The following is a 26,185-nucleotide window of genomic DNA, read 5'->3' on the forward strand; positions in this document are numbered from 1 at the left end:
TGTCCACAGTTGCGATAGGCTGGCAGGGTTGAGTCACCAATGACAATTCGTGGGATGGCACTGTCCGACAGTCCGGATGAAGCGAAGGGCGGAAGGCCGACGTAGTGGCAGGCAGGATTCGGAAGGGGAGCTCAGGCGTGGTTTGTATGAGGGATTTTCCTGGACCCAGGGTTGAGTCCACGCAACACAGCAGCAGATAGTCTCCGAACCTGGCTCACTGGCTCAGCGGCAAAGCTCAGTCCGCGATAGTGCACTGCAGATATTATTTGTCGAGTCTGGACCGCGATGCCCGGTTGGCTGTTTGTCTTGGTGGGAAACCAAGTCACGGGAGGAATTTGATGCCGTCAGTGGCCTGTGACAATACCGTTACAATACGTTTCTTGCGATGGTGGCTTAGGCAGCAAGGAATCCGGGCGGAACAGAGCGCTCCTTCTCCAATTCCACGAGCAGCACGGGCCTGTGAGCGTCTCAACTAGACAGTAGCATGGCGCGCCGGCTCTATCAGACTGACCCTAATCAAGCTGAGGCAGCTGTTTCTTGACGATACTGATAGTCGCCGGCCTAAATTAGTTCTCTACGGAGGACACAGATAGAACAGAGTCACGTGATCTTGAATGGTTGGGCAGTTTATTGGGGTATCCTGGTCAGGCAGCGAGTGCCGGGGATCGCTTAGTCGCGGAGAATACGGAGCATATCCAAGTATCAAACATTGTCTGGCAGACTGAACTTCCAAATTCTGAAGCACGTCAGAGCTCTCAACTGCAAGGGACTGATATGTTACTCGTAGCAGTAGGCCAGTGTTAAATTACGGTCATGACGGGTAAGGCCCTGGACCGAGTCCCGTCGCACTCCGCTGACTTTTCGCTGGCGGGATCCTCGTAGTCAACGGATCCCTCCGCCCTCGCCCTGCTGCTGGCTCCCGTCTGTTCTGTCTTTTCGCCTGCCCTTCTCTTCTGCCATGTCTTTCTTCTGGTCTTGCTCCCCCAAAGATATCGCTTTCCTATGACACCACGCCCCTCTTTCCCCTCGTTTTGCAGGCCCCTCTTTGCCCGCCGCCTCGTGGCCGAATCTAAACCCGCCTTGGAGCGTCCGGCTCCGCCATCGGTAGCACCTCCTCTGCCAGCGTTTCTCATTACTCAATAACCACACGCCCCTCGTCGCTCAACAATCTCCCCTCCAAAACTCTTCGCATTTTTCCCGGACCCTTGAGAGACCGCTGCTTCTCGCCCGTCTCCCTTCCTAGGTATCCTTATCGGTGCCTTCGCGACTTTGTGATTCTTCTGTCTCGGCTATCGCGAACTGGAGGGACTTCTCCTCCCGAACATCTCCGCTCTCATGGATTCTCGAACAATGACGGCAGAGGCCCCCGGCAAGCGGCCTCGCTCAGATTCCGGAGAGTTTCCGCCGATTGCATCCAAAGTGCCCAAGACTCACTCAAATCACCTCCAAATCAACTACCTTGCGCGCCAATATGCCGATAACCTTCCTCTGGTCTCGCTGGACGACACAATGCCTGCCATAATCCATTTGATTGGCGAATACGATGGCGTCTTGCATCGCCATGAAAGCATTGCTGGAAACCTAGGCGCGTGTCCTCTGGGCCCGATCTTGATAAAGCGCTTTGAACGCCTTTTTGACGGCCCGCCGCGGGTTCTCAAGTCACATGGCAAGGACACCACCAACGTCACCTGGTTAGATGTGGTGGAGTTTGCGAAGAACAAGCCTGAACAGTTCAACCTGGAAAAGTCGCGCAACGGCGTGCGAGTATGCCAGTTCTACACAAAACAAAGTCGCGTGGAAATTAGCGAGGAGGACTTTGTGTTGATCAAGTCGGGGATGCCTCAGAAGATGATTCCCCCTCAGCCTATCATTGAAGATGAAGAGAAGGAACTCGGCGCACTTGAGATACTAGAGAAAAACCTCCAGTCGATCATACAAATTGCAGATCAAGGTTTGTCCTTGAACTTCGCCCGCCATGTCAATTACTAATCGATCTCTTCCTAGTTTCTGCCCGTGCACGACAACTCAACCATCGTCTAAAGAATCGTCGGACCGCGATCGTCACCCGGCGCGAAAACGATGTGACTCTCCATAATTCTCGGCCACCGCAGCCTCTACCGCAAGCACAACATCTACCTCAGCAACGTTCCATGAGCCCTGCCTGGGGCGACGCCAACGGTATTCCCCATAACTCGTTGAACGGCAACGGCAACGGAACTGGTAACGGCGCCTCTAACGCTCATTCTCCATCCGCCGGTTTTGTCGCGGTCAACACCTCTCGAGCCGGGATGGAAGTACCTCCGGAGGAGAACTCATTGTCGTCGCAATTTTTGTTCTCCCATTCTAATACGGACAATGTCACCATTATAAACGGGACATCGATCAAAGGTGCTTCTCCGACCACACGTGCCGAGCTGATGAAGAAGTTCTTTACTACTCAAGATCGTCAGGTACGAGGAGCCTATGAAGAGGCTGCTGGGTCGAGCAATCGCGGTTCATCCCGCCCTAGACCCAGGGTGTCAGAAGGCGGCGATTACAACATGTTTGCACCCTCACCTGCCACCGTCGCCATCCCGAATACCCCCACCTCGTTACTTCCGCCCCCAAAATCACATCATCATGAGAAGGACGATGGCGGTCCGTTTAAAATCGAGATGGTGGCGCGCATGGAGGAGCTGCAACGAGGTGAACGTATTATGCCGCCTTGCGATCGATGCCGCCGTCTTCATATGGACTGCTTGAAGAACCTTACTGCGTGTATGGGTTGCACCAAAAAGCACGCCAAATGCTCGTGGAGAGACGTGAAGGAGGATGAGCTGCGGGAGGCCCGGCGCGCCGACCGAGCGCCTTTGGATGAGTCGCACTCAAAGGACACTTCGGCCAGCCCGCCTACTGCTCCGGCTTCGGAAGGAGCGCCTCCATCTACCGCCCTTCCGACGCCGACGTCAGCGCCTGCGCCGCTACCAGCTCCATTACCGGCCCCACTCCAGCCACCAGTCGCTGCAATACCAGAGCCGGAAAGACCGCGGGAGGTCCCGATGGATCTCATCGTGCGTAGGGAATCCGCGCCGATTGCTGCCCCTGTTGTTCGGCCGCCGGCCGTGAGGGAGGTGTCTCCGCGACGAGCTGTGAGCGAAATGCACCATAACCACGGTCTGTCGTACAGACATGACCGGCATGTCCACAACGACAGGCGGTTCAGTATCAACCGGAACAACGAGCCAAGTCGGGATGACGATGCTCCGGATGCGCTGAGCCAAGCCATCATGGACACATATAAGGCCGCGGCGGCGAAAGGCACTGTACATGAAGTAAGTAACGAGCGCGAGCGCGAGCGCGACAGGGAGCGGGATCAGGAGCGAGATCGGAATATGATCAGAGCATGATTCTCCCATTTCGTGTGATGATTTTTCCGTGATTACTTTGCATGTTTGTGTCTATATTTGAGAATTGGCATGTTGTTTCAGCGGTTTAGCGGATATCCCCGGCTGTTGGTGTTTGATCTTATGCATTCTCGAGGATTGGGTTTGTTCATACTACGTACAATGCATTTCGCCTGGTCTTGATGCGAGCAAATAATCATGTGACGTTATGCTGGTTGTCCTCTCCGTAGTAGCTGTTTCTCATCCAGTACGGCCTCTAGCTTCCTTCATGCAAAGCAACTAAACCTGGACGACTTGAGTTGTTGATTGCACTCAGTTTGTCTGTCCTTGAACTGCTTACCAATATGAGCCCACATGGTCGTTCGTCCTTTAGATGATCTACACACAGGGATACTCGGGTACACTCTCGAGCTGTTTCTTGTTGGTCAAATGCATCATCAACCTGCGGAGTTCTGCTATCGGACTAATCGCTCAGAGATACTCCAGAAGTTTGAGAATCACCCAGTGCCCATTCGCGTGCGGAGAACTGTACGCTGTCGCCAATCCCCGACTTATGTTGCCCCAACGGTAATGGTCACTATCTGCCTATTCGTTTCTCCGGACATCAGTACACCTATATTTATTACTTCTCTCTTTCCAGCAAAACCGAGCTTCGAGCTAGAAACTTGACTCAATACACTAGAGACGCAGAGTAGATACATTCGGAGTATCTCCGGCCGACACCTTGGCCCTATATAACCGCCACCATGATAGAGACCTATCTTCCCCGCATTCCATCATCGATCCTCGTGGAAACCGGTATATCTTGCAATATGGATATAAACTTCGTCCTTGTCACAGGCGCAACCGGCTTCATCGGCGCTCACATCGTCGATGCCCTTCTCGCCCAGGGCCTCCGCGTGCGCGGCGCCACGCGCTCCATGGCCAAAGGCGAGGCAATGATAGCAGCACGTCCGCAATACAAAGACAAGCTCGAGTTTGTTCAGATCGACGACTTTGAGAGCCCTGGTGGACTAGTTGAGGCCGTGAGCGGTGTCGATGGGATTATTCATACTGCGAGTGTGAGTCCACCTACTATCTACCATACCTTGCGTTAAGATACAAGGGAACTAACCGGACGTGGTCGGCTAGCCCTTCACATACAACACAACCAACAACGAAAAAGAGCTCATCATCCCCGCGATCAACGGCGTCAACGCCGTCTTCGAAGCCGCAGCAACTTCCACACCCCCAATCCACCGCATAGTCCTAACATCCTCCTTTGCCTCCGTCATGGACGCGAACAGACCAGCGGCCACTACAGAATCCGGATACTTCACCTACACATCCGCCGACTGGAACCCGCTCTCCTACGCCGAAGCAGCGCACCCACTCACCAGCGCCGTCGTCGCATACCGCGGCTCCAAGAAATTCGCCGAGCTGGCGGCGTGGGAGTTCATTAAGACCAGAAAGCCAAAGGCGAGCTTTGATCTTGTGTCGCTCTGTCCGCCCATGACGTTCGGGCCCGTCGTGCACCCTGTCCCGACAGTGGAGGACCTAAACGAGTCCAATGCGATGCTGTGGAATGTTGCAGTTGGGAAACCGCTCCCTGTAGCCCGTGTTCCGTTCTGGATCGATGTTCGGGATCTGGCGAGTGCGCATGTTGGCGCTCTTTTGAATGAGGAGGTTGGGGGGAGGAGGTATACGCCTGCGGCGCCGGAGAGGTTCTCGTATGCGCTTGCGGCGGCGGTTGTCAAGGGTGAATTTGAGGATCTGAGGGATGGGGTTTCGGATGAGAAGCAGGATGTTGATGAGAGTCATGGGTTGGATGGGGAGACGGCGGGGAGGGAGTTGGGTTTCTCGTATGGGAGGTTTAGAGAGACAGTGCGGGATTTGGTGAGGCAGGGGGTTGAGAGGGGGTGGTGAGTGTGGTAAGTGTCGCGCGAGGATGTACATCTCTTGCAGTAAGGGTACTTCCCAATCAATGGCAATCAACACGAATGGATGGATACAAGCGCCAAGAAAATGTCAACTGGATGTATATACAGTTAGGGCTAATATGTTCACTTCGTGTCACAAGCCCATCAACCCAACCTAAACGCCTACAATATCGCTTCGGGACTATTAAAAATACAATCAACCATCCTACCTAGCATGGTTAAATCCCTCCTGCTGCCAGTCGTCGCCATCAAGCTGTCCGCTGTAGGCACTACCGCCGCTCCCTGCACCCATAGCCGCCCCCGCTGTAGCGCCAAGAGTTGCCGCACTGTGCTTCTCGATTTCCATGGTGCTCATCATGTACAGCATCATGAAGAGGAGGAAATGTAGAGCGAAGCAATACCCTGCAAAGAGGTTTCTGCTGGTACGGTTCGCGAGAATGATGCGCGTCAGGGAGAAGACTACTCGTTCCGGCAGGCTCATCCGCTTGTAGGCGCGGGTGGATTCGCGCCCTCGGAAGGCGGCGAATGGGGATATTTGGGCTTCATAGGCGGACTGGTAGCGATCGACCGACAGACCGGAGGGAGTATCGGCAGATGCATGAATAGAGGAAGCACTCGGTCTGTTTGCGTAGGAGGATGCTGAAGATGATGCTCCCTGGCCCCGGCTGTATGTTGAGACATACCTCGTCTTCTCGTAAAGGTTAAGATTGTCCTTCTGTAAGGAGGCCACTTCCTGTCTGAGAGACTTCACCGTGCCGTAGAGCTTGGACAGCTCTTCTTCCAGCTCCGAATTTTTCTTCTTGAATCGATCACGCTGGGCTTGGATCATAGGCAAGAGGCCAGACCCTCCACCGACTGGCTCTCCAGCGCGAATGGCGTCCATTGTGTTATTGGACATGGCCGAGTTATCGAAGCCGGAGATGATGGATGATGTTGGGGAGACTCCTCTTCGTGCAGAAGTGGGGTATTTTGAGGTGTATGTGCCGGCCACAGACATGGCCGAGGATGGGAAGGCGTTCGCAGCCTCCTGTTGTAGCCGGAGAAGGTCATTCTCGAGGGTGGTAGAGAGGCTCTGCGACTTCTCCAGTTCCTCTTTTGTGGTAGAGAGGTCCTCACGTAGGGCTTCAAGCTGGCCCTGTAAGTCGCGGTGCGAGACGCGCAGAATTGTAAGCTCATCGGTGAGCTTCTTGTTCCTCGTCAACAAAAGTTGTTCCAGGGAGCTGTTTTTCCCGCCTTCTTTGGCTTTTTCCACGGTGCCATTAGCGCCAACCGCATCGGTGAGATCCCCAACATCTTCGTCGTCGCCGGCCGAGAATTCGATTGACTAAAACAGGTCAGATTTGGATAGCAAGAAACAAGACAGAGCATACCTTGATCATCTCCAGCTCGCGGCGGATGTCTTCGTAATCGGCCACCTTCTCCAGCCTTGTCTTCAACTCTTCCTTTTCCGCTGCCACTTTAGAGCACTGCCTCTCTGACTGCAAGAATTTGGCCTCCCAGGTATGCCGTTCGGACTCGCGGTCAAACCGTGCGGCATCCAGCTTCCGTAACAAAGAAGAGTTCTCGGACTGGAGCCGGAGATATGCTGGGTCGTCATCAATAGAAGTCGCTTGCTCCTCCTTGGAGTGAGAAACAGCTTGAGCCAGCTCAAGCCTCAATTGCTCGTTCCGCCCCTCCATCTCCGCTAGTCGTAGGCTAGTCTTCTCCAACTCACTAGACACCAGCTCTAGCTCTGCAGCAGTTGCGCCGTTCTGGGACTGGTTGCCACCCTCATCGTTCTGGCCTAGTCGCTGCGAGACCTCGTAGCTTGCCTTTAGTTCCTTTATCAACCGTTCCTGATTCTCCACCTTCTCCTCTAAACTCTTCTCCTTGGCCGTCCAGTTGTTGGTCTTCTCTGTCAGAACTGCCGACCATGATGTTTCAATCTCTTTGATCTTCGTGTCTTGGTTTTCTTCCAACTTCTTCCTGGCGGCCCGCTCTTCTTGAAGCCGTTGTTCCGTTTCCTCCAACTGTGATGTAAGGCGGTCAACGGAACCCTGTAGCTGATCGCGCTCGGAGGTCAATTTGGGGACCGTTTCTTCGGCGAGGACGAGCGAGTCGATTGAAGTTTCGAGAAGCGGATACGGGTCCGGGGCCTCGGACAGAGACGAGTATAGTTGTAGGAATGCGGACGAAGAGGATTTTCCTTGGTTTGTCAAGAGATCAATAAATCCCTGGTAGGCTATCCACAACGTCAATGCGAGGTACCACTAGCAATGAGGCGTGGGGATTAACCTTTTAAAAGGCCTTTGTATTCCGCCAGCTTGGAGGCATCGTCGAGCTTCCGAAAGTCCTTCGTCTTCTGCGCAAGGTCCTTCCTTTGTACCAGCGCATCTCGTTGTTCGGCGACGATATCAGAGGCGGTGCCGTCTAGCTTCGCGAGGGTATTGGACAGGTCGATGCCTTCGGAGTGTCACAGAGTCAGCACGTAAGCACATACGATAGCATTTGTTGTAAGGTACCTCTCCAGGCCGCAATGGCACGCTGGAATTTGTTGGCTCCTTCAGGAAGTGTTGCGGCGGACCCGGAATCAGGGGCCTGGGCCTCTTGGTTGTCGGGTTGGGGAATGATCCCCTCCGTAATCGCGAAAGAGTCCATGTTGTTCTTTTCCGGCGTCGGTCTTTCCCCGCCTTGGTCGATGCGTTGCTGATGATGAGAGAACTTTCGGAGAAGAGGACCCCATCAACGAGTAAATCCGTATAGCCGCCAATAAGCTACCCCGAATGACGACCGAATTGGAGAAAGACGGAGAGTGCTTGGAGGCTCCATATCGCGATGCGGAGGAACCCAGACACCCTGAGCGGCCCGACAGTAATTCCGGACGCGTAAGCTGCCCTCACTATCAGCCTGCAATGTACCTAGTAGATGCGATTTCAATTCGCTTTATACTACATTGGCAAAGGCCTGACTCCTCTACTCAAGGTTGTCCAGCGATTGTTTAAGGATGAAAGACATTGTTGTGGAAAGACAGCTGATTGATCCACTGTTGCGATCTACAAGTGTAAACACAGGTATGACGGCGGCTATTTGCAGACATCTCAACATCAACGTAATGAGCTAGATAAAACATATATGGCAGCGCCCATAGAGAATAGCTCATTATAAAGCCACCACGAAGGTACATGTGTGATCCTGTACTCCTATCTGGTGTTCAAGTAGATGCTCAGGAACAAGTTGAGGCTCCACCTGACTCAGCAAGGCTCAAGTCCCCGGCCGATCCACTCCGCACTCCGACGCAGCGTCAATCGCTCCCATCATTGAAGCTCCAGCTTCACTTCTCTGGACGCCAGAGCTGGTCTCATCATGGCGTCGGAAGAGGAGGGCATTATCGCGCGCAAGAGGCGCAAGCTTGGCCCTCCTAAAGCTGCTCCATACATATTCAAATCGCTCTTCGACCAGGTACCTGTCAAAGCCGACGATGCGGAGGAGGAAGTACATATCACCTGCGTGGAGTACTGGAGTAAGTCTTTGCTCGACAAGACTATAGGATGCGATGCTGATCATTTGTTCTTTCTAGATGACAATCTGTATATTGGAACTTCCGCAGCGGAGATCCTGCATTTCGTCTGCCTTCCACCTGACCCCTCCGACTCGAACGAACCGTCCTTCATCCTAGCCTCAAGACTACCAATCCCTTTCTCTCAAGGCTCTTCGCTTCCGAATCAGTCGGGTGTCCAAAAGATTCTTATTCTACCTACCGCGAACAAGGCTTGCGTCCTCTGCAATGGAACAGCTACCTTCTATATGCTACCGGAGCTTAGCCCGGCCTTTGGCGGCAGTACACAGGTCAAAAACTGCCGCTGGGTTGGGGGCTTGGACTTGAATATGGGGCAGGATGAACCTGAAAATCCAGTCATCATGATCTCAACGACTAGTCGCCTCATGTTGGTCAAGATTGGTGACGCACCTCGCTTGGTCAGAGGGATCGAATTCCCAAACTGCCTGACTACGTCGCGAAGGGGAATCATATCCTGTGTCGCAGACGGGCGGAACTACTCTTTACTCGATGTGGAGCATCAGCAAAAGATTCCTCTATTCCCAATATCCTTTGCCGATGAAATGCAAGACTCTGGTCAAGTAGAGGATATGCCAGCTTCGTCTGCTCCCAAATCACCACTCTCAACATCAAGCTCGCCCCCTCCTGGGAGTCCCGGCCATGGGCGAAGTTCCAGTCTTAACACGCTGGGCGGGATGTTGCAGCCCACAATTCCCCCACGGTCCTCTTCGAAAGATCGGTCAAGATCCTTGACGCCGGAGCACCCGGAGGCCGGGACGCCGAGAAGATCAGTATCAAGGGAACGTAGCAGGCAATCTTCACCATTGGCCTCGCCAAGGGTATCTTCTGAACTGCCCCCACGCGAGCCGCAACTCGCTGCCCCAGATGAACGGAAACCTCTGCCACCCCTGCCAAATCAGCGGTTTACCCAGCTGACACCTCATATTCTTTCTCCGACGTCTTCGGAGTTTCTACTAGTAAGAGGCTCCGAAGAGTCGGAGCCCGGCGTTGGAATGTTTGTCAACGTAGATGGTGATGTGGTCCGCGGCACGATTACATTTCACAGATATCCCAGATCAATTATCATCGACAAGGGCGAGGAAACTAATATGATTCCATCTGCGGAAAACACAAAAGACGAACATGTCATCGCAGTCATAGAATCCGACGAAGACGGCCAGATGCGGAGATTTTTGGAGGTGCAGCCATGGGATGTTGATCCAGCTGAAGCGGAGGACCACAAAAGCTGGGTAGAAATACCCTTAATGGAAGACGAGCAGACAAAGCATGTCGGAATCAATCACACCCTCAGTCCCACTCAATTGGAGATTCAAGGCTTAGGAAAGCTATTACGCATGGTCCGTATGAAAACCCCGACTTTGGGCGTATACGCACCATCAGCGGATCCAAGAACCCAGGCGTCAATTGAGCAGCTGCAGAAAGAAAAGGAGCTGTTTGAGTCTCAGGAACTGGCAGAATCTAGCGAAACGAAGAAAGCTACAGACTGGGAAGCCGACCGAAACGCCGAAGAGGCCAAGATCGCGCAAGAGATGGGCAAAACACAAAGTAGCCTTGTCATGTGGGCAGGGAACCAGATCTGGCGCATCGTGAGAAATCCATTGACCACACAACTTGACGATGTTCTGCAGACGTCCCAAGCGGCTTTTACCAGTGGACATACCCTTGATAGAAACGCTGTTTGGCACATAATCGAGATGGTTCAACAAACGGAACCCAGGTCTGAAGCAGAGTTTCTCGGGCTGAATTTCCTGAAGCAGAAGGCCAGTCTCCTTCTTCTGGGCGATCTGCTTTTTATGGACCCAAAGGCTAGGAATGGCCAAGTGATCGATACGACAGAGAAAGCACTCATCGTCGGGGACCTGGATCCACGTATAGCTATGATCCTGATTCCTCTTCTACGTACTGAAACTCTACAAAGCCCTCAAGGAATATGGATCCATGCAGGGTTGGCGGAAACGGCGGAGGCTTACTGGCGACAAGCCGACGAAGCAGGCAAGGCACTCACAGGATTCTTTGATGCTGGAATTCTGGACATGATGAAGAGATTCCTGATCTCGTGGCAGCAGAAGCGTGGATACGGCAGTATATCAGACGAAACATATGTTTTTGACAGTGTGGATGCAGCTCTCCTCCGTCTTGTGCTTTCGCAGTGTAACAGCGTGACAGCGGAACAGGTTGCGTCTCTGGGACTTCGTACAGAACTCAACAGACTTGTCGATCACTGGAAGGGCAACTTTGACCATGCAGTTTCACTTCTGGAGAGCTATCATCGACTTTATGCGCTGAGCCGCCTGTACCAAAGCCGGAAGATGTCTGGGAATGTCCTGAAGACGTGGCGGCGGATCATTGAAGGTGAAACAGATGCAGGTGGTGAAATAAGTCCCGCCGGCGTCGAGGTTCAGATGCGGCGGTACTTGGTGAAGATCAAGGATGTACAACTCGTCGAGGAATATGGCTCGTGGCTTGCTCAGCGGAATCCCAAGCTAGGTATTCAAGTGTTTGCGGACAACTCAAGCCGCGTGATACTTGACCCATCAGATGCCGTGGCTCTGCTCAAAGAACGCGCACCAAACGCTGTTCAGGAATATCTGGAGCACCTGGTGTTCTCAAAGAATGTATGTACGCCATATTTGTTCCGCAATTTTTATGCTAATGAGTGCAGTACACACAATACGCCGACGGCCTTCTTCAATACTATCTCGACACCGTAATATCCGTACTCGAAACTTCTCCCGAAGCTCGTGCATCTCTTTCCGAATCCTATTCTACCTACCGTGCCCTCCGCCCACCGAAACCTACCTATATGAACTTTATCACGGAGAATTTACCATCAAGTCCGTGGTGGCAGTCGCGGATGCGTCTTCTTCAGCTGCTCGGAGGAGGCAACACCACCCAATTCACATCCGCCCCCACACCGAGCCTCAACTATTCCATCCCGGCTGTTCTCGCTCGCATCGAGCCCTTCCAAAACGAGCTGGTTTCCGAATCTATTATCTTAGACGGACTACAGGGTCGGCACCGGGAGGCCCTTCGTCTTCTCACCCATGGACTAGGTGACTATGACGCCGCTACTCGGTACTGTTTATTCGGCGGTCCTCGAAGCACGAGCTCCACTGGCGCTCCTCTAGAATTCGCCGAGAAATCCCGCCAATCTGAATTATTCCGGTATTTACTGGATGAATTCTTACAGGTACGTGACTTGTCTGAGCGGATCGAACGCACGAGTGATCTCCTGGGGCGATTCGCCGCATGGTTCGACGTCCGTGAAGTCCTCAACATCATCCCAGATGACTGGAGCGTGGATATCCTTAACGGTTTCTTGGCACATGTGTTCCGTGTACTGATATCGGAATCCCGAGAGGTGAGAATCGAGCGGGCACTCTCGGCAGGCCAGAACCTGCGAGTAGCCTCGGAGTATATATCCGGAATGGAGAAGATTGGGGGCTGGGTTGAAGATGAGGAGGGATTGAAGCAATTGCGGGGAGGCCACGGGCAAATCAGCGCCGGGCGGGAGACGGACAGTGATTTCGGGGAAATGGTCGAGGCAGGGACTAATCAGTCCTGAGCCTCGAGTGAGCTCGACGTCGTATGACCTATAGAGACACTGCTCCGTGCACCTACTTCGGCAGTCGCTGTCGGTTAAATTCTCTACCGCGGAGTGTGGGGTGTGGGAGCGGAACCGTTCCTCGTTCCTCGCATACGGAGGACTACTTGGACCGTTGGACGAAGTAGAAGATCAATTAATACCTTTAACGACACCGCAAAACCAATCCGCATGAGCATTAGGCAATTCTGTTCCTCCGCCTCTCAATGACCCCGTTTCTATGCTACAAATCTACAAAGCCGTATATCCGCCAGCGGTCAAAAGTGAAATGATCGACGGCGGGGGATTTCCGAGACAGCAAAATCAACCAATCACAGAGCCCCAGAAATAAGAATTGCTTATTGATCATTATACAACCCCCCGATTCCATGCGGGGTGGCTAGCTTTGCTCTCCGGAGATACAACCCCTCTTCACTTCTTATATATCTCCTCTCCCCGCGTTTCTGGAGAGCAATTGACTCGATTCCTTCTCGCCGGGCTGAAACAAAAGAAAATTAAGCACAATGGATCCGTCTCAGGTCAAAATCCCCCCTATGAAAAACCTCACGGTGGAGAACATCACCGAGAATGTCATCCGCATCAACTCCCTCTGCGAGGACCAGAGAATGAAATATGTTCTCGAGCGACTTGTTACGCATCTTCATGACTTTGCGCGCGAGACCCGACTCTCCTCTGCCGAGTGGATGACCGGTTTGAAGTTTTTGACGGAGGTCGGCCAGATCTGTACGGATGTGCGACAGGTATGCATCCCTTCCTCAACTTCGCCAAACACCAAGACTAATGCGCTCTTGCTCTGTAGGAATACATCCTCCTCTCCGACGTCCTCGGCCTCTCCATCCTCGTCGACTCAATTGACCACCCCAAGCCCCCAGGCAGCACAGAAGGCACAGTCCTGGGCCCCTTCCACACACACGAAGCCGAAGAACTCTCGCAGGGCGGGTCAATGTCCAAGGACCCCGAAGGGGAGCCCCTCCTCGTCGTCTGCAACATCAAAGACACAAACGGCAAGCCTATTGAAGGCGTGAAGATCGACATCTGGGAGACGGACTCAACAGGCCACTACGACGTGCAGCACGCAGACCGATCTGGCCCGGACGGCCGGTGCGTCATGCACTCCGACAAGGAGGGAATCTTCTACTTCCACGCGATCACACCCGTGCCGTACCCGATCCCCCACGATGGCCCTGTAGGCAAACTCCTGAAGAAACTACACCGTCATCCCTACCGCCCCAGCCATATGCACTTCATGTTTGAGAAGGCGGGATACGACCACCTGATCACGGCGCTGTACCTGCGCAATGACCCGTTTGAGACGAGCGATGCGGTCTTCGGCGTGAAGGATTCTCTGGTCGTGGATATCGGCACGGCGGGCAAGGAGTATGCGGAGAAGTATGGCGTTAAGGAGGACCATAAGCTGCTGACGTACAACTTTGTGCTTGTTTCTGAGCAGGAGACAGCTGATCTGCGCGCGAAGAACTCGAAGGAGGCGCTTGATAAGCTGGGGCGGAAGGTGAAGATTGTCAATGGGTTGCCGATTCCGGATCTTGATTAGATTAGACCGTCTGTTAGATTCGTTTGCTTGGTCTATATGATAGAATTGATTGTATATATAAAGTCCACAATCTGCGCATTGCTTACATAGAGATGGCGAGGAAGCTTGCATTATGGCCGTAAACACCCACTCCTACAGTATATCGGCCCTACGTCGCTTGCTCATTATGCGAGTAAGCCTTCGGGCACTCATCACTCGCCGACCCCCTACAGCTTCAATTGCAAGAGGCCCCGCATTCTCCGCAGATGGAGCCATTATCTCTTTCTTCTAGATATTTCAAGCAGGATCTGGCAATGAGATGCTTGCGCTTAGGATCTTACCGATTTTGGCACTCCAGACATCGAGAGACAGTTGCAAATTTCTTTCTTGTTCTCGATATTATGAGTCAGTGGAAGGATGTGTATGTCAATCTTCTTTCCCGATCCCAAATGCGCAGGAAGAGTCAGTCCCCGTCGCGGCGCGCGCCATCCGTGTCACAGCAAGCCGTTTGATTTCCTGTTCGAGCAAGATGCATTGCATCCGAAGGTCCTGAATCTGGCTTTCCTTCTGACTGATTACGTCTTTGGACGGGCATAGATGAGGGCAATCCGACCCTGTCCCAACAAGTGAGCCGGACCCGTGTGACTTGAGATGAGGTTGAGGTCCACTTTCCTGTGCGTGCGACGTCCTCAATAATGCTGCATTATCATCAATGCCATTTTGAAGCAGCATGAGAACACATTTGTCAACACATTTCCTGAAATCATCCCATGAGGAAACGGCAGCATGGCACACCGCACAAATCTCTGGCTGAGGTTCTTCTTGTAGGATTTGCTTCCACTCTTCGGAGGACAGTCTCTTGCCATGCTTTCCATTGTAGTGTTCAGCCATTACGTCCTTCCTCTTGAACGGAATGCGTGCAATGGCATCAGGGCAGTTGGGCTCAGCGCAATAGTAATTGTACTGACGGAAGTGACTCTCAAATATGTGGCGTCTGAGCCTGGCAACACAAGGAGGCCTGATGGAGACCCCGGTGGAACAAAAGGGGCAGCAATACTCAAGGGGCCCTGGTTTGCTCTGCTCCTGTTGGTAGGGAGTGGTGATAATTGTTTCCTGGGCGAGCGGCTGCGGCTCAGACTGGACTTGATTTTGAGGTTGGATAGAAATATCTGTAGCGGCAATCTGGAGCTCCCTGAAGCTTGAGGGCGCGTATTAGGTACAGCGACAATGACGTGGTCATAATATTAACATGAGGCTGAGCTCAAAAGCGCCCCAAATTTTGGAACTCAGTAGAAACTGGTAAGAGCCTCACATTCTGAGGGCAAACTCAAGCTATCCACTACTTCAATCCCCCAGCCAACAACAAGCTCTGCCCCGTCATGTATCCCGTCGTGGCGAGCATAGTCACAACATTAGCAACTTCTTCCGGAACACCCAGCCTGCCAATAGGAATCCCCGCCGCAACCTCAGGAATCGCCTGCGCGTTGGGGATCATGCCGGTGTCCCCGATCATGGCCGGAGCGACGTCGTTGACGCTGATATTGAACTCGGCAAGGCGCGTAGCCAGGTTCTTCATCATGCCTGTCATGCCGCCTTTGGAGGCGGCGTAGTCTGCACGGATTGAGGTTAGTTGTTGGATGAAGTCGGTGGTAGAAAAATCAGAGGACATACGGCAACCATTGATCCCACCACCAGATGCCGCGATCGAGGACATGAAGATAATCCGGCCCCATCGCTGATTCCGCATGTGCTCGACGACACCTTTAACGAGGACAAACGATGCGCGGAGGTTGACGTTTATCGTGTAGTCGAATTCCTCGAGTGTGATGTCCCATACTTGGGGGACGCGTTTGCCGTACCCGGCGTTGGACACGAGGATGTCTGGCCGTTGACCGTGGTATGCATCAATTTGAATGAACATGTGCTGGATTTCTTCCGCGGAGGCAACGTCGACTTTGTAGATGGATATACGGAGATCTGGGGATGTGCTCTGGAGTTCATCTTTGAGTGCTGTGATTGCGGTGAGGTTGCTGGAGTACGTTAATGCTAGGTGGACGCCTCTCTCGGCGAGTTGGCGAGCGCAGGCCGCTCCAATTCTAAGTGCAAGTTAGGTGGGGTTGATGAAATGGTGATATAGAGAAGGGGTGCTTACCCTCCAGAAGCCCCGGTGATAAGGGCGAGTCGACCGCGAATTTCATTCAATTGGGCCATGGTCGATTTTCGTAAGGGTAGGAGGCTATGGAGTTGGAGTAGGCTCGATGATCGCGGCCCTGGAGCAGATATAAGCAGCTAAGGACCCATGGGTGAGGGGCTACCCCTCGGATCGGAGCAACTCCCGATGCCCCGCATCAGATAGTGTGGAGGGCGGCCTATGGATTTGATCCCTGCTATTGCCGGTGTGACTAGATCCTGGCAACGATACAGTTTGCCAAGGCCTACCCTTGACAACTAGAATAGAAGATTGCTCGTCATATCGCCCGACCACATTGGAGTCTGCCATGCCCTGTCAGAGCCAGCCTGGAATAGACCAGGATTCTGGAACGCTTCCAGCGACAGGGTGCCAGGATCACCGGAGACGTAATCTCCAACTGCTTCGAGGTCTAGCCAGGAAAAGTCGTTTGCAGGGCTGAAGTGTACATAGCCATCTTGGTCGGGCATGTAGTTGAGGGAGTTAGTGTTTTGCATTACGACGTCATTGCTCTGCTGGGTTCCTGCAGGCGATGCTGGAGCAGTCGCTTTAGGGCGCCATAGGAGTTCTAGGAGTCTCGAATAACGGGCTCCAACGTCGTCAGGCCCAGCGCTGGCTCGTTTTAGAACCTCCGTAGTTCGAGTGACGAGGTCGCGTACGTTCATTTCCTCTGCGGGGAGCATGACACCAAACGATCGTGCCTAGTTTGTCAGCCCTATGTTTGTAGAGGGAATGGGGAGAGGGTACCTTGTATAAGAAGACCGCAGCGTAGATGCCATACAGGTAGAATCTAAGGGGCATAAAGTGAAGATGCTTCTCAGGATCGGCTGTCTCGACGAGTATAGTCAAATAGGCTTTGGCGGCATCCAACGACTCGATGATGAACCGGGCATCCTGCATTGAGGCCACGTTATCAAATGTTGCCCGTAGATGCTCCCTCTGAGATTGACTGTCATCCTTCTGCTTAGATAATGATTGAGATATTGCTGCTTGGAAAGCAAACGCATTGGTATAGAGCCGCAGATATTCGTACGATAGCTGCAGGGTAGTCTGCATAGCCGGCGAGCCTATACCAGTTAGCAAGAATTCCCTATAAAGGCAGATAGAAAGCGTACACTTTAGTGTACCCCAGCGCGATTTCCATCTCAGAATCGCCAGTCTAAAATCGTCCACGTATTTTACATAATCACCCATCAACATCATCTGGTTACTCGTCCGCATTCCAGAGTAAAGGAGGTCATGGACGTTTCCATAAAGCTGTGTGAGATCCAACGTAGCCTGGAATATCTGCGCATAGTCCTCGTCCCCCTCTCTGACAGGCTGTAGCGATGGAAAATCCTGGCTGACGAGACCAGTCATTGGGCCTGGCCCTCGCGACCAAAACGCACGTCCCACTCTCACGGAAATAAGACGGTCTGAGATGTAGCAGCTGGTCCATGCTAGTCGTCTGCGTGCCTCCGCTTCCGTGTCTCCCGAGGCGTCCCCACGGAATGAGGTCCTGTCCAGGGCCAGAAAATAGCCTGAGCGCAGTGCAAGCCCAACATGCATCCAAGCAGCGCGATCCTCTTCGCCACGTCCGACACGTTCAATCTTTGGTCTCAGGCCCTGGGGTTCCCATTCGGCAAGCAGAAGAAGGGCTTCCACAGCCTCCACATCGCAGTCGGCTCCGGCAGCAATGCCGGAAATCAATTCATGCATGTACTTGGAGCAGTACTCGTGAATTTCTGGCCGCTCAACTAGGTCTTTCGATGCTATCGTGATCACGGCCGTGAGGAGATGTTTCTCGTTATCTGCGAAGGCGTCCAAAGCGGTGCGGTGGAAATATTTCCGGGGAACAAGAGGAAGGTACGGATGGAAGTTCTGGGCATAGCGAGCAACCAGCTGCCAAACAGTTCCTGGGTCAAGAGATCGCGATTGCACCAGCCTGTACGCCTTGATACCGGTTTTCGTTTGAAGGCTTGTCACGTCGCCATTCTGGAACGCACTGTATGTAGAATACCCACCCGTGCCGGTACGTAGCGAGTCTGTTGTTGCAGGGCTAGGTCCATCGGTACCTCGCTTCGCAATGTCAGTCAGACATTGCCAGGCGTCGGAAGGATTTCGAGGTACAGAGCCGATAGACGCCGCATCTTCATCGTCAACGGATACCGACGTTGTCGTCGCCACCGTCGCCGCAGGAGGATTCGAGGGCGGTACAAAGACGACAGGGCCTGGATATGAGTTGGAATTCGGTTGGGTATTTTCTGTGTTGGCGGGGCTGGTCGACTGTGCGTCTGGTTTCTGAGTTGATGCTTTTGTATCCGGCGTGAAGTTCTTTATCTTGTTCTTGCGGATGCGACGACCTCCACGATTCGAGCCGCCCAAGACACATTCCCGACGGTCACGAATACATCGCTGGCACGGCGGCACCCCGGGACTGCCGCTGGCATCTCTACATAGACAAGTCAGTGGCTATGTGACGAATCCACCCCGCCTATGGGTAGACAACGTACAGGTCACACTTGGATTTGCGTTGTCGGCAATGCAAGCATGCTCTCGAGACACGCTTCATGAGATGGTCTGAACGGGCCTTTGGCTTTGATGCCGGGGCTCCCTCCATGAGCGGAGACTGCTCCTCCTGCTCTGTGACATCCATTGCTGGCGAACAAAAAAACTAGAGTTAGAGTTGTGCGGTCGCCATTTTCGACGCTACAACGGAATGACAGCCTTCTTCTGGCTGGATAAGAATGTAGGAAAAGTAGAATATGAGCAAATATGAAGGGATGATCAGTTCTCGTGGCGTTGAACAGCGGACAAACTCCGCATGAATCCTTCTCCCAAGGCCTGGAGTCTCCCCACACACTCAAGCGCTGCCTAACGCTTTCTGTGCGCAAGCGGCTAATCAGAATTGTCAATAGTTCAGTGGTTGGTCCAACAATCGATAGGAGGAAGGGAGTAACATTCTCCTTGCTCGGGGCAATTGCAGGACTCGTGGAAGGATAAGTGTTGTCTCGGACGGGCAAGAGTATTACACTTTCCTTACATATCATGGTAATATATTGGGCCAGCCAGATACGTACTCAGCTAACTTCAAAAGGCCCTTAGTCAAACAGTTTGATCTACAGTGAGCAGTGATACTATAATACTTAGAGATTCCACGCAGTGTCTGAAGTAGCAATGACTGGCATACCTTGTATATTTAAGATTAATTTAGTAGGCACGAGGGTGGCGCTGTTCACCAGAACGCAGCCAATGTTAAAAGCGTGGAACATGAACCAAGTATCTTCAAAGCATCTCTTTAGTCTAGAAAAAGATGTCTAGTGAACTACTCCACACAGAGATATATTAGCTTGCATGTTTCCCCAGACTCAGTCACAATTTAACTCTTCATAGTTCACAGTTGACAGTTGAGTACGGTAAACCTGTGTCTGGCTAGCCCCCAATACGGTAAAGATACCAGGCACGTGTCTCCAACTGGTGTCAATTGCCGAGTGCGGGGATTTCGGCCTTTGTCGGCTATTGAGTTCACCTGTTATAGATTAGGTGAATTTCTCGCAGCCAATTGATCTTTTCATCTTTACAATCCCCTCATCCAATAGTTTATACTCGCGCTAATACCTGATGGCAAGGTCAAGAAGTGGCTGCATCCTTTCTATCGTCGCTGAGTCGCGATTGCTGGAATTGACCAGGCCGACCGGCTGAAAGGAAGTCCAGATTCGCCGGCATCAAAAGCACTGAGCACAGAATCACGAATAGGAATGATATCAGGCCACTGACCATGTCCTTGGAAAAAGATGTCTACAAGGGATTTGTTGAGCTTTGGCTGCGAGTTTGAAATGACCATGCGACAAGCCCTCAAGGTCCCATGTGAGACGAGTTGACTTGTGGAGGTCAAGTCTACACACAACATCACGGCGGCAACAGCCCATTGGCATCCAATCCTCAACTCATCTTTCCCTGGAATATACCGATGTGAATTGGTTTGAAAAAGCAGAACTCTGCTGGCCGGGTTCTGGTCGAGGGTTCCAGACTCTGTGCAGATGTCAGACGGCTCCTCCAAAGCCTTCTATGACAGCACATGGTCGAAATCGTCAAACGCAACAACCATCGACGCAGGCTCTTCAAATTCTGCTGTTCGTTTCGCGTGCTCATCGAACCTCGGTTGGTTTGTCAATGATTTGTCAACGGAAACGGGGCTTGTGGTCTGAAGAGGCAAGAGAACGGGGCTCGAGTGCGATGGGTCCGCCGGGGCATATTTTGTCGTCCAAGGGTCCAACTCCGATACCAGACTCCAGAGCAAGAAACGACTCGAAAACACCCAGTTTTAGGCCGGGAACCGCATGCGATCATGCCACCAACGTTCAACTGACCGGTTGATCAGGCGAATCGGAAGTGCTATTTGATCCTGTGCATTGAAGTCATTCATCGCGGTAAGCAGAAAAGAGGGACGCGCGCGCGATGTGAATTCTCACCTTCATTTCCACACAATCTGCAAAGCAAGAACCGTCAGTGGGATGAACGAACGGGATGCCACGTTTTTCACCGTATGATGCCCGCAGAGGGCGAAGCAGGCCAGGAGGATCGAGGATAAAGCAAGGCAATATATAGCCAGGGGCTGCGATAGATTAACACGCCGGCCAGAAGCGATTCCTTGAGTCAAGGATAATATATCTTAATCTATTCTGATTACCTTTGATGGCAGCTTATCATTCCCCCTTCAGGACGGGTGTTTCGAAGTGAGTTGGACCAGGGAGCAGACCTGAAACAGCCCGAGCGAATGCCGTTGGCCATCCTTCGAAGGCGTTCCTGACAGCTTCCTCGGCGTTTCCTTTGCCAGAGCGACTGGCAAATAGGAATCGCAGCAAACTTAAAACCAATATTTTAGCGTGAGCTGACAGCTGAAAAAATCATGGCGCTCTGTTGTGGACGAGTGGGATTCGGAAAATTCATGCGGGTTCAGCCACGGGCAGGGATAAGGCACCACAAGGTCACACCACTAAGGCGAGATCCAGGAGGAGACCTGTCCAATCCGATATTAGTTATCTTTTCTAGAATTGTGTTGGATGAAGGTTTTCACCTGCAAACGAGTGCCTGGTCCGCGATTATTCTCCGACGTTGTGAGATCTCGGGACCCTGAGTCTCTGGAGACTGCACAGACAAGACCGATGGCAGTTAAACTAGTCGGATGATCTGGACAAGCGGTCATTCGATCCCAAGATCCTATCGGGAGAGCTCCATATGATTGGCGTTGGGACGGCGTGAAGATGAAACGGTTCGAGCAGCCGGCAAGAGTTGGTCCATCCAGCCTTGGCCTCGGCGCCTAGCTGCATCGCCCTTGTGTATATCCATCGCTGCCTCTCCTCCAATCCCTCATGAGCTCTCCTTTCCTTTCAAACATTCCACTCTTTATTCATTATTCAGCCCTTATTCGTTCGTTTGGCTGGTCCTGCTCATTCATTGCTCTTTGTCTCGAGCTCCAGGAATCCAACCACTGCACTTTCTGCTTCTTTCTTCTTTGACCTGCCTGAGACGCTGGCGTCCTTTGACGTGTCATATAATAGCTACCAAGCTCCGCCAGACAAGGTACGGGAAACTGCTTGTCATATTCTTTTGTTTGAAGTCCAGTCTTTATGCATTCACCATGCCTGATCTACAATCTCTGATGTTTGTGCAGCTCAGCTATCGACATACACTTGCAGCAACACAACCCTGACACGGCCAAGGCAGCCTCCATTCCGACTTTTCGGTTTCTATCCTTGATCAAGCTTTTTGTTTACTTCGGTTCCTCGCCAGATTCCCGCTAGATTCTGGCGTCAAGGGGTGACAGCTGCAACATTCCTCTCGTTCCCCGGCCACCAGGAATTCGCCTCATAGCACCCAGCACTGCGACTTAATTGAGGGGTCGCCTATCGTCCACGGTCCTTTCAGCAGTTTATCCATTCTTATAGACTTGACGTCTACCTTTTGAACAGTTTCGATTTGATTTCAATGGAAGGCCACTCGGGACATCTGGTCCCCCGGGGTAATTACAGCACAAATGAGACCTACGTCTACGCCTACTCACGGGGTCTGAGTGGTGTCAATGTTCCCCGAGATGTTCTCTTTACCCGGATCATTCTTGTCTCTACCATTGGCGTCGCCTTCTTCCTCTTCTGCGGCCGGATCGCACAGCTTAGCCACGCCTACCTCCGCCATATATCTTCCCTCACAGCCAGCAAACGGGAGCAGAACTTTTGGAGCATCGAAGACTCGCAACTATGGGCAAACATCAAAAAGCACGTCCTGTATGCGCCCATTGGCAGCAAGAGACACAACCGTGAAATTCAGCTTTCCTCTGCCATCAACGTGGGCACGCTGCCATCTAGGTTCCAAACGATCTTGATCGTGTTGTACGTCGCGAGCCAAATCGCTTACTGTGCGCTGCTCGACTACGATGAGAACGTCAAGGCCGCCCTCGTTGCAGAGCTTCGAGGTCGATCGGGAACGCTGGCCGTTCTCAACATGGTGCCCTTGTTCATACTCGCTGGCCGCAACAACCCATTGATTCCCCTGCTGCGCATCAGCTTCGACACCTACAACCTCCTGCATCGCTGGCTGGGCCGTATCGTCGTGATTGAAAGTATCGTCCACACAGTCGCCTGGGGCGTCAATGCCGTCGACGAGACCAACGTCTCCGACATGCTGGATCGCCTCTGCAACACACCCTTTTTCGCCTGGGGTCTAGTAGGAACCGTCGCCATGACTTTCCTCCTCGTCCACTCACCCTCGCCAATTAGGCACGCCTTCTACGAGACTTTTATTCATCTCCACCAGCTCGCAGCCCTCCTCGCCTTCCTCGGCGTCTACTACCACATAAAACTCGACGTCCTGCCTCAAATGCCCTGGATCACCGCCATTGGTATCTTCTGGCTTCTCGACCGCACTGCCCGTCTTGGCCGTCTTCTCTACCTCAATTTCTCCCTGAAACGCGGCTCAACTTCCCTCGTCGTCCAAGCCCTCCCCGGCGAAGCCTGCAAGGTCACCTTCCACCTTCCTAAACGCGTCCACGTCCCAGCAGGCTCCCACGTCTACGCCTACATCCCCGCCCTCTCGCTCTGGATGTCACACCCCTTCTCCGTCGCGTGGGTAGACCCCAGCTCGTCCGTCACAAACCAAGGCTACATTGACAACGACAAGCCCCCAAAGTACAGCGCGGATCTCGAGAAGCAACTCCCCATGCCACCCTCAAACCACACCGACTTTCTCCCCGCAAACTCCACCCAGCTAACATCCGTCTCCCTGATTGTCGCCGCCCGCAAGGGCATGACCCGCAAGCTCTACAATAAGGCCCTCTCCTCGCCTAACTCCACATACCTCACAACAGGCTTCATCGAAGGCCCCTACGCCTCGCACCCCTCCGACCCAGCAACCTACGGCACAGCAATTCTCTTCTCCGCCGGCGCAGGAATAACGCACCACATGCTGACCGTGCGCGATCTCCTCACACGCGCCTCGCAAGGCCGCGTCCCCACGCAAAAGATCTACCTGATCTGGTCCGTCCGCAGCACGGAGCACCTCTCCTGGGTACGAGAGTGGATGGATTCCATCCTGCGACTCCCAGGGCGGCGCGATATCCTAACAATCCAGCTCTTCGTCTCGAAACCCAAGTCGAGCCGCGAGATTGTGAGCCCCAGCGCGACGGTGCAGATGTTTCCCGGGCGATGTAGGCCAAACGTTGTTCTGGACGAGGCGATTCCAAATAGAGTTGGGGCGACGCTGGTGTCGGTTTGTGGGCCTGGCGCGTTTGCGGATGAGGTGAGGGATGCGGCGAGGAGGAGGATTGGGCGGGGTGCGGTTATTGATTTTGTTGAGGAGGCGTTTACTTGGTAAACGTAAACCTTCTTAAAGTGTTGGTTTCAATCTAAAATATCTGGTTCTCTGTGTATCTAGCTTAGCTTAATTTGTTGGAGAGGAAGAGGGAAGAAGATGACTGGTGTACTTCTGTCTGTTCGATCCCCGTCTTCTTTCAAGCTTTCTTTTCTTGGATCCTTCCCTTTCTGTGTGTCTATATGGAATAGATAATATTTTCTGTCTTTTTATTTGGGATTCTCTTAGATGTTACGCCCAGAGGTACGGACTGAGCTTTTGTAGGGTGCAAGTACTCCCGTCTCGTACTACCGAATATATATCTGAGCTGTACAAGGGAGGGGGTATATCAAACAACAGAATTGTATCCATGTTTGGCTGTGTGAGATTTCGATGTTTTAAACTTGTTTGAATTGATCTTTATATGTAACTGACATCACTTCATATACAATTTGCCCCAGGCATTTTCACATCGCCAGCGATACACCCCACACCAACCCATGCACATCAAAGCTCAACACACCCCGGGTATTCCACATGCAAAAAGAACGAAAATGAAAATAAAATCTCGAAGTGACCCAGAAAGTTAGAGAAGAAACATCTAGCTCTCAACAACAACCTTGACAACGGGCCTCCCCTCCTCATCAACGCCCTTCCCAGCAAGCCCAAACGCCCTCGCCCCCTCCGCCAGCCCAACCTTATGCGTAACAACCTTCTTTTCAACAACATCCATCTTCCCACTGGCCATAAGCTCAATGGCTGCTGGGTACGCGTGCCCATCATACCGGAACACACCGATGATGTCGACTTCGCGCAATGCCGCCGCGCCAACCGGCACCGTCTGCACGGGGTTCCCCATGCCAATCTGCACAAGGACTGAGCCAGGCGAAGCGGCGTAGATACCGGCCTGCACGCACGCCGGCACGCCGGTACAGTCGTAGACGCGTGTGAAGCCTAGACCGGATGGGTCGACGGATGAAATAGCGGATTTGAGAGATGCGGCTGTTGCCTGCGCCGTTGAGAGGGCGAAGGCGGTTTGCTCGGCGTGCGGGGCGTCGCGGGGCGGGGGGTTCGAGGGCTTAGGGATCAGGAAGGTGGAGAGGTTGGGGAGGTTGAGTGAAGATGCGATTTCCAGACGGGAGGCGTCGATGTCTGCAACCACGATGTGCGCGAAGGCGTCTTGGGCTGAGAGGCCTGCGGCCAGGAGGAGGCCGATTGCGCCCGCGCCGAAGATGAGGGCTGTGCTGTTGTAGTTTGGTGGGAGGGAGGATTTGGGTGGTGGGTTTGAGCGGCGGATGGCGTGGAGGCAGACGGCTAGTGGTTCAACGAGTGCGCCACCGGCGAATGAAACTGAATCCGGGAGCTTGTGGCACATGTCTTCGGGGTGGGTAGTGAGTTCCATGAGTGTGCCGTCGAGATGTGGGAAGATCTTGGCTGAGCTGCGGAACTTCATCTCTGGGCAGAGGTTGTAGCGGCTTGGGGTGGACAGGCAGAGGGCGCATTTGCGGCAGGGAAGACCGACTTCTAGAGCGACGCGGTCGCCAACTTTCAGGTGCTGTACGTTTGGGCCGATGGCTGTGACGATGCCGGAGGATTCGTGGCCGAGACACATTGGCTCGCGGACGACGAAGTCGCCATTGCGGCCGTGGTTGTAGTAGTGCAGGTCTGAGCCGCAGAGGCCTGTTGCGCGGATGGCGACTTGGACTTCAGCGTCAGTGGGGGAGGAGACGGGCTTGGACTCCTGTGAAGCTGTTAGTCTGGGGTTTCTATACCTACAATAGGTGGGGGAGGGGTCATACCAGGCGGAGGTCTTTTGCGCCGTGGAGGACGAGGGCTTGACAGGTGGCCATGGTGGATGAATGTCTTTCTGAGCTTGGATATAGTACAGTGTTTGTCAATGGCGACCTTTTAGAGGCGATTGAGTATTTATTTGTTCATCGCTGGCCGCCGGACATTTACCCGCAACGTGGGGTTGACAGCACCGGATTTGCTCCGCGTCGGGTATTGAACGAGGTCAATAGCCGACATTTAGATGATGCAGGTGATGCAGCATGCTGGTATATCTCTCATTGACGCAGATAAAAGTGGAAGCAATGATATGATTGAATCCAATGCGCGATAGCAGATTAATAAAGAGCGTAGCGCAGAGCTGCCCATCACATCTGCATCCGAAGGCTGAT

The 26,185-nt window shown here is 53.0% G+C and overlaps 9 protein-coding genes across 9 annotated transcripts; 5 read left to right on the plus strand and 4 right to left on the minus strand.

The window, feature by feature from the left end:
* Positions 1 to 1,350: 1,350 nt before the first annotated feature.
* DSM5745_01792 (Zn(II)2Cys6 transcription factor domain-containing protein) lies at positions 1,351 to 3,386 on the plus strand (the record flags this gene model as incomplete). Its single annotated transcript, XM_026743808.1, has 2 exons — positions 1,351 to 1,951; positions 2,005 to 3,386. 2 exons carry the CDS (start codon positions 1,351 to 1,353, stop codon positions 3,384 to 3,386), a joined length of 1,983 nt encoding a protein of 660 aa, XP_026606971.1.
* An 809-nt stretch (positions 3,387 to 4,195) lies between these two features.
* On the plus strand, positions 4,196 to 5,288 carry DSM5745_01793 (uncharacterized protein; the record flags this gene model as incomplete). The annotated part of the gene is made up of 2 exons (XM_026743809.1): positions 4,196 to 4,444; positions 4,515 to 5,288. The coding sequence occupies 2 exons, from the start codon at positions 4,196 to 4,198 to the stop codon at positions 5,286 to 5,288; spliced, it is 1,023 nt and encodes a 340-aa protein (XP_026606972.1).
* Positions 5,289 to 5,507: 219 nt separating this feature from the next.
* Positions 5,508 to 7,939, minus strand: DSM5745_01794 (CCAAT displacement transcription factor COY1; the record flags this gene model as incomplete). Its single annotated transcript, XM_026743810.1, has 4 exons — positions 5,508 to 6,626; positions 6,673 to 7,523; positions 7,577 to 7,744; positions 7,804 to 7,939. The coding sequence occupies 4 exons, from the start codon at positions 7,937 to 7,939 to the stop codon at positions 5,508 to 5,510; spliced, it is 2,274 nt and encodes a 757-aa protein (XP_026606973.1).
* A 705-nt stretch (positions 7,940 to 8,644) lies between these two features.
* On the plus strand, positions 8,645 to 12,423 carry DSM5745_01795 (putative TGF beta receptor associated protein 1; the record flags this gene model as incomplete). Its single annotated transcript, XM_026743811.1, has 3 exons — positions 8,645 to 8,801; positions 8,859 to 11,473; positions 11,521 to 12,423. 3 exons carry the CDS (start codon positions 8,645 to 8,647, stop codon positions 12,421 to 12,423), a joined length of 3,675 nt encoding a protein of 1,224 aa, XP_026606974.1.
* A 542-nt stretch (positions 12,424 to 12,965) lies between these two features.
* On the plus strand, positions 12,966 to 14,014 carry DSM5745_01796 (uncharacterized protein; the record flags this gene model as incomplete). Its single annotated transcript, XM_026743812.1, has 2 exons — positions 12,966 to 13,202; positions 13,262 to 14,014. The coding sequence occupies 2 exons, from the start codon at positions 12,966 to 12,968 to the stop codon at positions 14,012 to 14,014; spliced, it is 990 nt and encodes a 329-aa protein (XP_026606975.1).
* Positions 14,015 to 14,419: 405 nt separating this feature from the next.
* Positions 14,420 to 16,204, minus strand: DSM5745_01797 (SDR family NAD(P)-dependent oxidoreductase; the record flags this gene model as incomplete). Its single annotated transcript, XM_026743813.1, has 4 exons — positions 14,420 to 15,191; positions 15,337 to 15,604; positions 15,665 to 16,089; positions 16,146 to 16,204. The coding sequence occupies 4 exons, from the start codon at positions 16,202 to 16,204 to the stop codon at positions 14,420 to 14,422; spliced, it is 1,524 nt and encodes a 507-aa protein (XP_026606976.1).
* A 237-nt stretch (positions 16,205 to 16,441) lies between these two features.
* DSM5745_01798 (putative Zn(II)2Cys6 transcription factor) lies at positions 16,442 to 18,816 on the minus strand (the record flags this gene model as incomplete). Its single annotated transcript, XM_026743814.1, has 4 exons — positions 16,442 to 16,882; positions 16,929 to 17,248; positions 17,297 to 18,612; positions 18,674 to 18,816. 4 exons carry the CDS (start codon positions 18,814 to 18,816, stop codon positions 16,442 to 16,444), a joined length of 2,220 nt encoding a protein of 739 aa, XP_026606977.1.
* A 3,332-nt stretch (positions 18,817 to 22,148) lies between these two features.
* DSM5745_01799 (ferric reductase family protein) lies at positions 22,149 to 24,029 on the plus strand (the record flags this gene model as incomplete). Its single annotated transcript, XM_026743815.1, has 1 exon — positions 22,149 to 24,029. One exon carries the CDS (start codon positions 22,149 to 22,151, stop codon positions 24,027 to 24,029), a length of 1,881 nt encoding a protein of 626 aa, XP_026606978.1.
* A 577-nt stretch (positions 24,030 to 24,606) lies between these two features.
* DSM5745_01800 (NAD(P)-dependent alcohol dehydrogenase) lies at positions 24,607 to 25,855 on the minus strand (the record flags this gene model as incomplete). Its single annotated transcript, XM_026743816.1, has 2 exons — positions 24,607 to 25,746; positions 25,805 to 25,855. The coding sequence occupies 2 exons, from the start codon at positions 25,853 to 25,855 to the stop codon at positions 24,607 to 24,609; spliced, it is 1,191 nt and encodes a 396-aa protein (XP_026606979.1).
* Positions 25,856 to 26,185: the final 330 nt, after the last annotated feature.

Source organism: Aspergillus mulundensis, assembly GCF_003369625.1.
Source record: "Aspergillus mulundensis strain DSM 5745 chromosome Unknown scaffold_1, whole genome shotgun sequence".
NCBI classification, from domain to species: Eukaryota; Fungi; Ascomycota; class Eurotiomycetes; order Eurotiales; family Aspergillaceae; genus Aspergillus; species Aspergillus mulundensis.